This window comes from Leptonotus elevatus, chromosome 12, assembly GCF_054856555.1.
Source record: "Leptonotus elevatus isolate MCC_2025b chromosome 12, RoL_Lele_1.0, whole genome shotgun sequence".
Taxonomy (NCBI): domain Eukaryota; kingdom Metazoa; phylum Chordata; class Actinopteri; order Syngnathiformes; family Syngnathidae; genus Leptonotus; species Leptonotus elevatus.
Window position 1 is genome coordinate 21,893,069 of NC_141250.1, and position 14,935 is coordinate 21,908,003.

Sequence of the window (14,935 nt, forward strand, 5' to 3'; positions counted from 1 at the left end):
GTCTTTGCCTTTTCACCGTTTTATTTTATTGATCTTGCCACGGCTGGACTTTGGCGTTTGTTTACAAACCGCCAGGAGCTTCGCTTCAACAATGAGAACAAGGAACAGAAATGTTGTCAATCGTTTACCAAAACAAAAAAAACAAACGAGGATAAAAGCCGCACTAATTAGCATTTTGTCTTGTGTGAATGACTGAAGTATTTATGAAGGTATCAAGTTAACGTCTGCCGGGAAGCAGCACGGCTGTTCATGCGCTCACTTCATCTGTGTCAAGTGCATCCAAACTTTTTTTAACTGCTTCACAAACTAAGCAGCAGCTGCACTTTTCGCGAGGGTTCGGGCCGGGTCAAGTGGAGATAATGATCACATTTGGGTCTGGATCACGCTTTGGATTGCAAGGCATGCGTTGGCAAACCGGACCTGTGTAGGAGCCGGGTCACGCAAAGTTGCCGTTCTCCGGACTCACTATTATTTGGCTGTGGCCATTTTGACCTAACGTCAAGAAAACAAAAATCATGTTAATAATGCTGTTGATGAATGCACCATTTCCCATCCATCCGTTTTCTCCAAGTTATTGTTTGTGTTCAGGGATGCTGGTCACGATGTCGGAAAATTAAGCAAGTTTGCTTGTGTTGAAGAATTAAACGACCAAAAAACGATTGTCTATATTACATGGGTTTAATGATTGTGTACATGCGAGATGCATGTGTTGATGCTTTATGATCCTTTCTGTTTGAGGTGTTTTGTCTCCATCTTGTAGCATCGATATGCAATTGCAAACCCCATCCAGAGGGTGGCGTCAATTATTTGTGGATTTACACTGTCAATTAAACTCCTTCACTCTCAGCCATTTTCACTGAAGCAACCCCCTTCGCTCACTGAAGCAACCCCCTTCGCTCCCGGCTGTTTTGCTTGGCCCAAAGAATATTGTGTTACTATAAAAACATGGAAGCTACCAAAAGAAAGATTAGAGTCTCTTCATTCATCAAGGAAACAAGTATATTTGTATGTGTTTCCATTTTGCAGCAATTAGCATTAGAATATAGCTAAGTTTCATCATCATTCACAAACCTGTTGAAAACAGTGGGGGAAATAGCTTTTTTTGCAACATGGCCCTGGTTGATCTCTTATACTCTGCTGTCACCTGCTGGCCGTTTATTGTAATAACTATTCGTACTTTAAGCGACCTCTTCAGGTCAGAGGCTGCATCAAAGCCTTCTGCATACCCTAGCATATACAACCCCCTCCCCCACCCCTAAAAAACTTATAAATAAATTATTGGGATCATGGCAATATTTAAAACATAACGTTTTTATACGTTTTTGGGAGCAAATGACTTAAGAAATAAGAAAAACATTTGATTGATCATATTTTGTTGTTGTTCTTATTACGCAACAAAGGACAAAATTATTTTGAGCCTTGTGTCCCTATTTCTTTTTAATGGCCTACCTGGTTTACTGCCTTACGGGAATCATTTTGTACTAAGACAAATCGATTCAACCACTTTTTCAAATGGCCTTCAATGGAGCAAATACAAGACTCGGTAAAAGACTAGGTACGAGTTATGTTAAGCACACACAACAAGGAAAAGCATTGTGCGTAAACATCTGCGTGTGTGACACTTGTCTGCCCCGGACGGAACGCTACGACGCAAACCCCACCCCCCCCCCCCCCCCCCCCCCCCCCTAAATGACGATGGGCCGTTTCTGTGAAATTATCTGTGAGAAGTCAACTTGAGTCAAAAGGCTCATTTGTTGACGGCCCACTTGAACTTTTCTTAGTTGGCATCATGAGGTTACGTGTCTTTTAGCTGTGACGGGCCTGAACACGCAGCCCTTTGTGTCTTTTATGTAAGGGCTTTTCCATGCACATGTCTGATAATTTCCTCAGTTCAAAAAATAAATAAATAATGCTCACAGATGGATTTTGGACTCAACCTATTTTATTCGTGCCGGCAGCTTTTTAGGGCATTGCGGGTCAAAAGCATGTCATTAGCCATATCCTCCCCGGCCAAAAAAATACGGCCGCTACTATTTTTCAATAATCCCGAACGTGTTGTTTCAAAGTAAGCCAATTATGCGAGGCCACGCTGGATGAATGGATTTCAACAGACATTTTTTTCTGGGTTATTGTTCCGAAAATGCCCCTCGGCCGCTTATAATGGCAGTCGGCGCATTTGGTTCCGCAGTGGTCATCCCTTGACATAAACAGCTGCCACCCATCAAAAGGCCTGATGACGAGATCCTTCAAGCTCAAACTGCGATTGGCGCAAAAGACAACATCGAATGTGAGGGATCCAAAAATAAGAGAGATGAAAAAAAAAAATCACGCTTTTCTTGTCTTGTTTTTTGTTAAATCAGAAATAACAAAATAGAAGGAGTGTAACAAAAATCTGTTACAATTGGAGAAAAAAAAGTTGTGAGTGCATCGAATTGAACTATATCGAGATACATATCTTTTTTATTTTTTTTGTCTAATTGTAGAGCGATATCTGAGAAGGAAATTGCACATTTACAATACGGACAACTTGTTTAAAATGCAACAAAAAAAGTCACCGTATCGCCCTCTGCAACTGAGCTGTACCATATCAAAAGTAACCCGGGAAAAAATGACATAAAACTCATTGAAAATAAAAGTTTGATTTTAGAAACTGCCATATGCATTTTGCAGCAGCGACAGTTTTTTTTTTTAATTGATGTGAAAATGATGGACTTGCCAGTTTTTTAACCAAATTATTTCCTTGAAGTTGTCTGCTTTTGTAATGAAGTGACATCTTTGTCATCATTTGACTCAATCCCCCAAAATCGGCTTTTGTGTTTAAACTCTTCACTTTACTACTTCATACAAAAAAAAAAAAAAAACACGTAACTTCAAATAAAAAACAAATCAAAGCAAAGTGAAGGCGATGATGATGGTTTGCTGTTTCTTTGGTTTACAAACAGCTCAAGCTTTTGTGAAGGTTATTGAAGGTCAAGTAAGTAAAAAACAAAAACTCCCTACAATCACGGTCAAAATATGTTCCATGTTTCTTTTCGGCAAATGTTTACCCTGATGACATCTCAATGATCTGGATGCGCTTCCAGTTTGAGAAAAGATACAACAAAAGTGTCTTTTTGTTTGTGTGGCTGTTTGCGCCGTGAGGAATCAGCTGCAAAGTCTGGCAAACCTTTGAAATATCAAAAAGTAGCAACAAGACGCCGCTGAGACAAAAGTTCACAATTTGGATTCGCACGAAATCTTCAGTGGCCTGCGATTGACTGCCAACCAACCCAGGAACTCTGCCTCGCCTGACAAATGTGGTCCGCTTTCCACGGGGAGGCGCTGATGAGCCATTTTTTTCCTACATCATGCATGCCCCACCAATGCCCAGATGAGTACAAAGAGCCCCGACTGTTTTACTCTGACTGCACCTATCAGCTTTTTCTTCCCTTTATAGTGTGCAGACCCGCATACTCCACAGTTTCTTTGGGGAGGGGAAGGGTTGGAGTGGTGGAGTGGTGACGTCACGCGCCTCCCCGCGGAGTAGCGGACATGTGCCGTGCACTTAAAATCGTGCACGTACTCGCACGCGCACCGTGAACGAGCCCGACACAGATGCTGCATTTACACTTTGGGCCAGAGGTGGCAGCGACGAGTAAAAGGGTGACAAACTACAAAAGATCCTTTCAAACAGCTCGGTCAAAATGAACCCAATGTGGTCACAAATTGAACCCACCCACTACTTGACAACTACTTTCTGGGGGGGTTTGTGCAAAACAAACCTTTTTGTGCGTGTGTGTATAAAACAAAACAATCCAAAGTTTGGCCAAATAGACCCAAGTCGCAGCTCGGTCCAATTTTTGACCAAAATTGGGTTATTTTTGACCAAGCAGTTTTAAGGGTTGCGTGGGTTTAAGAAGTTACAATTTGTGACTTTGTACTTTTCTTCTTCTTGATGCGATTGTCATGTTGTGGAACCTTCAAATAGAAACATGTTCATCAAGATACTGCTGGAAACTAATCATGTCCGTCTATGACGCCCTCAAACTTTCATATGATATCTATTTGTTAAAAATGACTGTTATTACCACCCACATTATCTCACGTGATGAGAGAGAGAGAGAGAGAGAGAGAGAAGAGAGAGAGAGAGAGAGAGAGAGAGACAGAGAGAGAGAGAGAGAGAGAGAGAGAGAGAGAGAGAGAGAGAGAGAGAGAGAGAGAGACAGAGACAGAGAGAGAGAGAGAGAGAGAGAGAGAGAGAGAGAGAGAGAGAGAGAGAGAGAGAGAGAGAGAGAGAGAGAGAGAGAGAGAGAGAGAGAGAGAGAGAGAGAGAGAGAGAGAGAGAGAGAGAGAGAGAGAGAGAGAGAGAGAGAAAGAAGAGCTGCAATATTGAGCCACCAAACTCAGAACGCATGCATGCAGGCGGCATCCAGGCAGGACAGCAGGCGTGTTTCTTCCACCCGTGGATTTTATTCTTATTATGATTATTACATGACTGCTTTGGGATTCTCGCCTCTGAATTTGCGTGGCCTCTTTTATTTGTGTGGGTTCGATCTCCCCCACCCGCCTACCCACCTCTCCCCCTCCCCTCCTCCTCCCCCGCGAGCATCAACCTTCCTCGGATAACTTTTCCACCCCGAAGCGAACCTCCCCCCGATCCATTCCCCCGTTGCAGGTGGTTGATCTCTGGGCAACAACAACAAAAAAAAAAAAAAAAGAAAGAACGAAAGAAAGAAAGAAAGAAAAGAAAAGAGGGTCTCTTTGATGGGGCGCGCGGTATCGTTTGGAAAATGCTCCGCAGTCGGCGTGTGAGCGCCCCGCGGAAGCAGCCGGATCGGAGTCGCTGTGGTCGGCGCGCGTCTCTCGGCGGTGCCGCCGCCGAAGCGACAGCGACAGCGGCCAGTGAGCGGCCAGTGACAGCAGCGGCGATGGAGGCTCCTCCGGCCGCGGCGGCGGCGGCGGCGCAGCTCGGGCGGCGGCGGCGTCGCTGGAGCGGCGTCACCGGAGGCTGGTTTCGGATCACGCTGCTCTCCTTCCTCGCCACTTTACCCGTGGAGCAACTGCGCGCCTTCCCGTCTTCCCTCAGCGACTGCCAGACGCCCACCGGCTGGAACTGCTCGGGTGAGGATCGGCGCATACGTTTGCGAATAGACGGGCCGGGGATGCGAATAGACGGGCCGGGGATGTGCATCATGCGTGCGTCGGTCCAGGCTGCCTTTGGCTGCTGTTTGGGAAAAGACGCACGATGCTCCAGTCGGGGACGGGAGAGACATCATGTCTTGTATTTGTCTGCCATCGTTTCAACACTGCTCTTTTGTTGTGGGTCAAATTGACCCGGAACAATGTCTTGGTGATTTCATTTCTGAGATTTTCGGACCTTTTGATGGGCGTATGGGGGGACGGTGGGTTCATACATCGCCTTACTGATGTTTTGTTTTCTTCCCTATTGATTAAAAAAAGCTGGTCACAGGCAGCCTACCTATAAGAGCATTTTTAGTGTATGCAAACAATGACTAAAAGGGGGTCACATTGACTCATGAGCATTTTGTTGTTGTAGCCTATCAAAAGAAACAACTGTTAAAGCAGGACAGAAAAAAATTAACAGTGGATCAAATTGACCCCTGAACGCTGTTGTGGTGTCATAAAGTAACCAATTAGCAAACGGTCACATTGATCCATTCACATTTTTGTTGTGCAAAACAAACACATTTACTGGGTCACATTGACCCATAAGCAACAAATATAAAGTAACAGCGGGTCAAATTGACCAATGAGCATTTTTGCTGTATTAAAATATCAATTAGCAACAGGTCACATTGACCATAATTTTTTTTCTCTGTCAAAAGAAACAAATTAATTGTGCCAAACTGACCTATTAGCATGCTGTATAAAATAATACTAGCATTGGGGTCACATTGACCCATAAGCATTTTTTTGGGTGTAGCCTATCCTATTAAAGAAACTAGAGTATGGAAAGACATTATTGACCCATGAATATTTTTGGAGTATTAAAGTAACCAATTAGCAACAGGTCACATTGACCCATTGACATTTTTGCTGTATAGAAGAAATAGCAGTGGGTCACATTGACCCGTGAAACGTTTACTGTGCAAAATAAACAAATTAACTTGGTCACAATGACCCATGAGCATTTTTGTTGTACCTAGCAAACAAACTAGTGTACAGAACACACTAACAGCGGGTCAAATTGACCCATGAGCATTTTGGTAACCATTTAAGCCACAGGTCACATTGACCCATTGGCATTTTTGCTGTATGGAACAAATAGCAGTGGGTCACATTGACCCAATGAGCATATTTGCTGTATAAAAGAAATACTGGCAGTGGGTCACATTGACCCGTGAGTATTTTTGGTTTATTTAAGTAACAAATTAGCATCATGTCGCATTGACCCAAGAGCATTTTTTTCCCGTACGCAAGAAACAAATTTGTTTCACATCGACCATGAGCATTTTTAGCCTAGCACTCTTCCAGTGTGCTTGGAGAGTAATAATTTGCAGGCGGCGCGCGGTTGTATATTTCCCCTGTTGGCCGTCCGAGTCTGTCGAAGCCTTAAATAGCCCCCGGCCAATTACACGCCACGCCACTATTGATATTATAGCTCATAAGTGGCGCACGTCAATATGAGTGGATGACTTGCAGCCAGAATCGGAACATTTGCTTCTCCCCCGTGCAGGACTGATTGTTATCCCAGCGCAAGAGTGCTGGACATCCAAGTGCAAAAGCTCGTAATTGGATCTGGAAAGTGAGGACGGATGCTGGGAGATCAAATAGCTGATGTGCCCATTTGAGAAAGAGATGAGCAGTTCCTTTTTTTTTATTTTTTTTTATCATTTTCGGTGAAGAAAGTTTCCTTTCTTACACGGCTTGTCCTCATCACCACGCTGATTATTTTTTTTTATTTTTCTGCCGATTGTGATCGGTGCTAATGATTTGTGGGTAATGAGTGTCGATAATGGTGCGCATCCTGCCCAAATGCACGCTTGCCACCCCCCCCCCCCCCTCACTTCCTTTCACACTCTCGTGTGCATTTAGACAAAAGCTTTTATCCGACACGCCTTGCGGAGGCTTAAGTGCAGACGCTGGGAACAAAGCGCGCGTTCGTTCGCTCCCTCGCATCGAGCGCAAGCGGAAGAGTTCATTAAATGAATCAAAATGCATTGTGCTGCATTTTAAATGCTGCTGTGAATTTCAATTCTAATGAAAACAAAACATTTTTGTTTTCAATGGCAAATCCCCCAAATGATGCCACTTTGGTGTAGGCCAAAAAAAAAAAAAAAAAACTTTGGGTGGCGCCCATCTGTCTTGCTTCTGATTGGGGCTCATTTGGGTCAATTCCTGAAGTATGATTCGCCCAAACCAAAATGGACGGACGACTTCCTGTTCAATTTCAAACATGGGCCCTTGAGACTTTTTCATACATTTTGTCATAACATGACAGATGTTGTCCACACAATTTTGTGTTGATTAAAAGAACCGGTTAAAGCCCTTTTTTCGCACTGCACTTATTCAGTGTGAAAGAGTCACGCAGCAAAAACAGCGGCCAGCGTGCCCATATTGGGAAGTGCTGACGTAGCAAACCAGGAAGTGAAAACAGAGATTTCCTCGACAAGTTGTAGCTTTCATTGTTGAAAAAGAAAGCATTGACTTTTCTCATTGTAAGAAAGACGAGGAGACAAGCAGCAGAGAAAAATAAACAAATGCAAAACAGAATCATGCTATTAACTTATATATAAATCTGAATCCAAAACGGAATCACTTCACCAGCTCCTCCCCTATTGGAGGTCGCTTGCCTGACGTCTCACCGCCACCGCTCTTCATTCGAACAGTTAAGAGACGCCAAGGCGTCATGCAAGAGGTCCTCTTGCCGCGCCGTGCCGCCCAGCAAAGCTCCATTTTGTGGTCCTCACCACATTCTCAATATGTGTGGGTTTGATGACGGCGCACTGTGCACTGTTAAATGCAGTGTGAAAAGGGTTCCAAGGCCATTTTTCCCCCCTAATTTTCCAGGGGGCGCTACTGAGTGAGAGACACCATGCTCAGCCTACATTGGATGGCATAGGCAGAAAAAGCTCGACAATTTCGCGCATCTGTCTCGGTTACGTATTTCATTAGCATTCCACGTGCATTCAAAATCTTTAGCATTTAGCATTTAGCATTCCCATGCAATTTCTACAGAAATTGCGCTTAGTCGAGTTCGACTAGAATTGTCCAAATCCAGTTAACTCTCACCTTCACAAAGCACATGGATTATCTTCGTATTTAATCATCCACGCATCACCTGAACTGCTCATGCTAAGAAATTAGCAAAATTCTGCCTTCAGCGACAGTTTCGGCTCGTTTCCAGCATCAATTCATTCATTCCACTTGGCAGCAGAAACAAGCCGACGCATTCTGGCTTGTAAACATTTCAGTTGTTGGGAAAAAGTCCGTCTCTTTTTGTGAAACTTGCTTGCGAGCAAGAGCAAAGGGGCGAGGAGTGCTTTTTTTTTTTTTCGGAGTGTACGCCTTCCAACGGCAATTACTCGATTCGGCTCTCCTTTTTGGATCCAACTCTGGAGATGTTGTCTGACTCTTTGCAGCAAAACGCTCCAATATGTCCACAAGCTGGTCATTAACTGTGGACCGCTGCACGGCGCTGGTCGTTTAGCGCATGGATTCATTAGCGCCGTCTCGCAAAACAGCTGCCTTCTGCTGCTACAATCAATGCTAATGAGTGTGGCGAGAACGGGCGAAAATATGAAAAGTTGCCGGTTGCTTTCAATCGCTTGTTTGAAGAGTGTCTGGTATGTTGCCGGCGCACGACATACTTCGAGCATTGTTCTCTCTCTCTCTTGCTCCCGCCATGTGGACCATTTTTTGATAGCACTACATTAGGGTCCCCGTCGAAAGAATACATTGCCTGTCAGAATAAGCAGAAGAATGTTCTCCAAAAACGATTTCACACCCTTGCGCGATTGATTTCTAACCACCCCACTAAAGTTCATCCATCCATCCATCCATTTTCTGTACCGCTTGTCCTCACAAGGGTCGCGGGGGTTGCTGGAGCCTATCCCAGCTGGCTTCGGGCAGTAGGCGGGGGACACCCTGAACTGGTTGCCAGCCAATCGCAGGGCTAAAGTTCATCCAATCACAGCATTTCACGCTGCCATCCTTAACCAGTGACATCACAACTTACTTTATTAAACCGAAGCAACGTCTCGAAGCAAAGTCGACCGAATAACCGTACACATGACAATGGCTGCGATTGGCTGGCATCCAGTTCAGGGTGTGCCCCGCCTACTGCCCGAAGGCCAGCTGGGATAGGCTCCAGCGACCCTTGTGAGGAAAAGCGGTGAAGAAAATGGATGGATGTTATGGAATTTTTTTTATAAGAAACCCAAAAGATAAACTTTTTTTCCGGACTGTTTTAATGATCTTGCCGAACTACTGGAAATTCCAAAACACGCACCAAATATGGGTTTAAAGAACATTGGACATGTCATTGGACGAGTAACGATGACGGTGATGATATATAATTTGTTGCCATGTTGTTAAGGAAAAATAAATGTAAATTCATAAGAGAGGTCAAAAAAGGAATCCTGGCCTTGCTGCTTGTTGGCCTTTCATCATTTACTGCACTTAATAATTTATCAGCGCGATGCTGAAAAGCCGCTCGTGAAATTCCAGGTAGGTCGGCGGAAGATGCATTTGGCTGACAAGCGCTCTCTTTTAGACAAGTAAGTGCTTCTTCTTGCCATCTTAATCGCCGGCATATAAACATCGGCGTTTGAATATTTGATGTTTGTCGGCTTGTTTTCTTGAATTATTCAACTTACGGTAACTTCCTCCCGCGGCAGGAGGCGGGCGGCGTAAATTTGCCGGCCTCATGACGCAGCAACCGGTAGCTGATTAGAAAAAAAAAAAAAGGACAACAATGATTTGGCGCTTGTTTTAAGTGCTACTTAAAATGGACACCTGCTGTTGCACAAGCACGGCAACTAATCACCAACAATGGTCTCATTTGTGCCACCGCCGGAGTTGCTTGTACCTGACAAATGAAAGCATAAAACTTTACAACTTTGCCAATTGAAAATGCATTTTTAAGCCGCGTGCACAGCACGCATACAGTAAGTAACAAGCTCATTTGAAATGAGAGGATGCTTTCAATGCCAGAATTCCGATTGTGTTCACTTTGACTCGGTGGATAATGGAACAAAAAAAATGTATATTTGCAAAAGTATTGGGTCACAGTCCAGTAAATTCCTGCGCTACAATAATTGAGATGATGACGTGAGTTTTGTTGCAAAAAGGTAGATATGTCGTTTTAATCCAAATTTCCATTTTTACTTTCAAAACCTTTTCATTCAATCACTTTACACGAGTACAGAGAAAAAACGGCTTTTTTTAAGAGTAATTTTGGAGGGTCGTGTTAAACACGGGTGCAGGCTATAGTCACGGAATTTGACGTTAAGTTTGTTTGAAAAGTAATAAACACGGCGATCCCATTTTTTTGGTATCATTTTGTGCAGTGCACTATTTGAAAGATTCTCTTCGTGTTCCCCTTGCAAAGTGATGGATAACACAAGCCGAGCCCACGTCGAGTTTCACACAGCAACCAGTTTGTGCTCCCGTCAGGTCATCGTTGATTCCGCGCTCCGCTAGCGTAGCTCATATGTCCACGTCTTCACATTCTTCAGTGTCCTCCTGCATTCGGATGAAACGCGAGACGCGCAACCTGACACCTCTCATGTTGTTTTTCTGCCGCTTACAAATTGCTGTCGCCTTTTTCGTCCTCCCAAGGAAATGATGAACCGGACTTTATGGCGGCAACCGTGCAAAACTGATGTGAGAGATAAGACGTACTTCGAGAGATATCAATTTGTTTGGGAACTTTTATCTGCACATATTAGCTGAATTTGAAAACATTCACCAATTTGGGCTTTACCTTTATATATACTTAAATGATATAACCACCGTATTTTTACCATTTAACCGTACCAATACCATATATATACATACATATATATATATATATATATTTGGGTCAGGGTTGAGAGTTTGTCATTTTTGCTCTTAAGGTAGTTACAAAAAAATAGCACAGCACAAGGATACAGTTTAACCCCCAAAAAACTGAAAAAAAACTGAAAAAAAACGGGATATATATATATATATATATATATATATATATATATATATATATATATCCCGTTTTTTTTTCAGTTTTTTGGGGGTTAAACTGTATCCTTGTGCCGTGCTATTTTTTTGTAACTACCTTAAGAGCAAAAAATGACAAACTCTCAACCCTGACCCAAACCCAGAACTTTACTCAACTAAACCATCCACGGACTTTGCCCTCTGCTGCGGACATGTTGTACTGCATCCATCGAACTGAAATATGTGAAGGATATCTTTTGACCACAACTTTTGAACCCAGTGGCCTCGACACACCAACGGTGACTCCCCAATTTCAAGGCTCCTGAAAATGCGGCCACACACACCGTAGAAATATATTATTGTCAAGATTTTTTTTATTTCTTTGACTTCCCTCGCCAATCAATTACAGGGCGCTTTTTGACTTACACATCTGTTAAATGAGAATACAATCAATGTTTTTCCTAATTTGTAGTCAAGAAGTATGCGTGCATTCAGTAAGCTGTTACCAAAATCAAAGATTTTGTCATCATTTCCTACTCACAATATTCCGCCAGCCAGAATTTTTTACACACACGGCGGTGAAATCAATGCAATTGCCGGAGCACATTTGGAGTTCTTGACGCTCGCGCGGCAGTCGAGCCTCCCTCACTGCGTTGATGAATCACATTTGATTATGAAGTGGATGCGCTTGCCAGGCGATGTATAATCATGTAAGGAAGGCCCGGGTGGCAGCAGGCTGCCGTGCAGTGTGCGCAACATCAAACCCTTTGACAGGTACAATAACTAAACGCGAGGCTACAGCATTAGGGAAGAAGACTGATGCTCGGCATCGTAAATTTTGTGGGGCCCTTCTGCTAATGCAATGTTCTATATGGGACAGAGTTACACAGTCTTTATTTAGCCAAGGCCCGCCAGCAAAACGAAAAAGCTACAAAAAAGTATACGTGATCCACTGTTAATTGTGGACTCAGGAACCCACCGGCAATTGTTGTTTGTTGAGAGGCCGTAAGAGAAAACATTTTTAAAAATGATAGTCCATCCATCCATCCATCCATTTTCTGTACCGCTTGTCCTCACAAGGGTCGCGGGGGTTGCTGGAGCCTATCCCAGCTGGCTTCGGGCAGTAGGCGGGGTACAAAAAATGATAGTATGCAAACCCATTTCTAACAATAAAAAAATGTTTTGAAAAATGTTTTTTTTGTTTTGTTTTGGTTTTACTGTACCTTTGGAAGCTTGTTTTTGTTTCCAACCTCCCCCTCCAGGTGCCACCTGAGCATTTAGGAAAATAAAAAAAAGACCCAATAAATCCATACGATAAGGCTGCAGCTATTGAATATACAGCATTTTAATAATTCAGTATCCTACTAAAAATGATATCAAATAATCAAGTATTCGAATAAAATGTACAGGACTACATTTCCTATGATTCTCAGAAACGAAAGCAGAAAGTACTTTTGGTCTCGGTCAAGGAACTGCAACTGTCAAGCTGTTAGCATCAAAGTGCACACACACGCATAACGAGCGCTCCCTGCTAGCTGTTAGCAGCTAGCATCGTTGAGTTGAATCAATGCAGCTACTTTTATCCCAAGCATCTGCGCTATAAGAACAGCGGCAAGTGTGAGTACATTTGCTGCCACTGCTCAAATGTGTTTTTTTATTAGATGTTTTATTTATTTTTTTTGCATTAGCGCTGCCCGCTTGTTTCGTCGCAGCCAACCAGCTGATGGCCCTTAATAGTGGACATCATCTGTCTACTTTTTGAGATTTCCTCCTTGGGTCCTCAATGAGTTGAGAGCTTCGTCTCATCCCAGACACTCCAAGCACCTCTTAAGTCTGCGCTCTTGACTCAGCGACTTCATATTTGCACCGAGAGCTCGCACTTTATGGTCATTTACGGCCCTGGCAAATTGCAGGTTGATTCCACCATCGGTCTACCCTGCTGCGCGTTTATGACTGCTTGGTTGTCATGAGTAGGAGTTTTTTTTTTTTTTTTTTTTTTGAAGTGGTGTGAGCCGCGGTTTATAGTAGAAGGAGGCACAGAGGACTCTTAATATCTATTATCCAAAGAAATCTCTAAAAAGAAAATGGCAGCTCACCATATTACTTGTTAGCCGGCCCGCATGAACGTTCCCGTGAGCCGGGACTGATCTCGAGCAGCTGCAATTAAAAAAAAAGCTTAAATTGCTGTGTTGTTGTATATCTGACTGATCTCGAGCAGCTGCAATTAAAAAAAAGCTTAAATTGCTGTGTTGTTGTATATCTTGGTAAATATTGTATTTACATATTGTTTAAATTCATTATCAGAACAATAAGTTGGAATGTATCATAAACAATCATGAATAATGGTCAATTTATATGACTTAGAGTCAATGGACAAATTTGAGCTCACTATTTCACAGCTTTTATTTCACCCATCGACATCAGATACAGTTTGTAAGGAAATATATATATATTTTTTTTTTTTTACAAATAATTCAATTTATTAAAAAATAAATCACCACGCCCAACTTTCAATCGAATATCACTTCTGCAACCTGTAAAAAAAAATAGCTGTTCAGTCATCAAGCATCTTTCTTTTGCCTTCACATGGCGGCATGCAAAAAAAAAAATAAAGCCGCTTGAAGAGTTCCCACTGGAGTTCGTTGCTGATATCACGAAGAGTCGTTTTATGGTCTTTCTTGAAAGTTGAATGTTTGTGCTGCTTTTACTTAAAGTACTTTGTGTTTTCTTGTGGACCTCCCAAATGGTCAATGGGCAATATTTGTGCATTGGCCTTTTGAGAATTCTTGGTTGTCTGCAAACAAAAAAAGTCCCTATTGCTTCACTGACTCAATAACTGCAGAATTCCAAACCTCCTCTGGCACATAAATTGGCCACTGGCGTCCTCCTGTCTCTCGATTTAGACGACAGCGTCATAAAAACTCTTGGCGGTGTTCTGTGTTGTTGATGTTGTATCCATTTTATACAGTAGTTCAAACTGCAAGTATGATTTTTTTTTGATTTTTGTTCGTGTCTTCGAATAAGTTTACAGTATGTAAAAAAAAAAAAAAAAGTGCTTTCAAAGTATGCGAGAAGGTAATTTTATGGCTTAAACTAAACATTTCTATCCGTAAAGTGCGTAGTCAAATAATCAATATGATAATAATGCATTTATCAGAATGTTGCTGTGCTTTTTGACAGCCGTTTGTGAATTTACATTCAAATTGAGAGACGCAAGTGGAACGATCTTTCCATTCTTCCATTTAAAGCTTGTTTATGAACTGGAGCCGTCTTGTCGTCTAATTGAAACGCGCAGACGACATGCAAAGAGCGCAATCTCGTTTCAATGATATCTCCCCAAAAAAGCGCAGCATAAACAAACACGGTTTCATCTCTTTCTACGGGGACGACGCGACATCTCAGGAGGATCGCGACGATCCCTTTAGGTTCTCATCAAGCCAATATTAATCAAACAAACTCACAAAATATAGATAATGGATTTGCTTTTGAAGTACAAAAGCAAAAGTAATTACAACATGGCTTTTTCTTTGAAGGATTTTCTGTAAAAGCGGCAGTGCATCATATCCCGTATCTCTTGTAGCCATTATTTGCTGCTTGAACAATAGTGCTCGCGCGCACGCACGCACATACAAAATGTGTGTGAGAGCAATCAGTTCAGGTAGTCCAATAGCCTCAAGCTCATGCGGTCTGACTCGGGCTCGTGTTGCTCTTTGATTTGATTCGAGATGCTTTGATGGAGTTTTTCGAGATTTGCCGTGGCCTCATGAATCGCATCGTTACCCCGACCAACCACCCCCCC

The 14,935-nt window shown here is 42.8% G+C and overlaps 1 protein-coding gene across 1 annotated transcript in view; it reads left to right on the plus strand.

The window, feature by feature from the left end:
• The first annotated feature begins 4,368 nt into the window (after window positions 1–4,368).
• The window catches only part of LOC147165045 (tomoregulin-2-like), a 95,969-nt gene continuing 85,402 nt past the window's right edge, over window positions 4,369–14,935 (plus strand). The window contains exon 1 of the mRNA XM_086091858.1: window positions 4,369–5,100. Within this exon, the coding sequence (XP_085947984.1) occupies window positions 4,770–5,100 (331 nt within the window). The 5' untranslated portion in view covers window positions 4,369–4,769. The remainder of the gene's footprint in view (window positions 5,101–14,935) is intronic.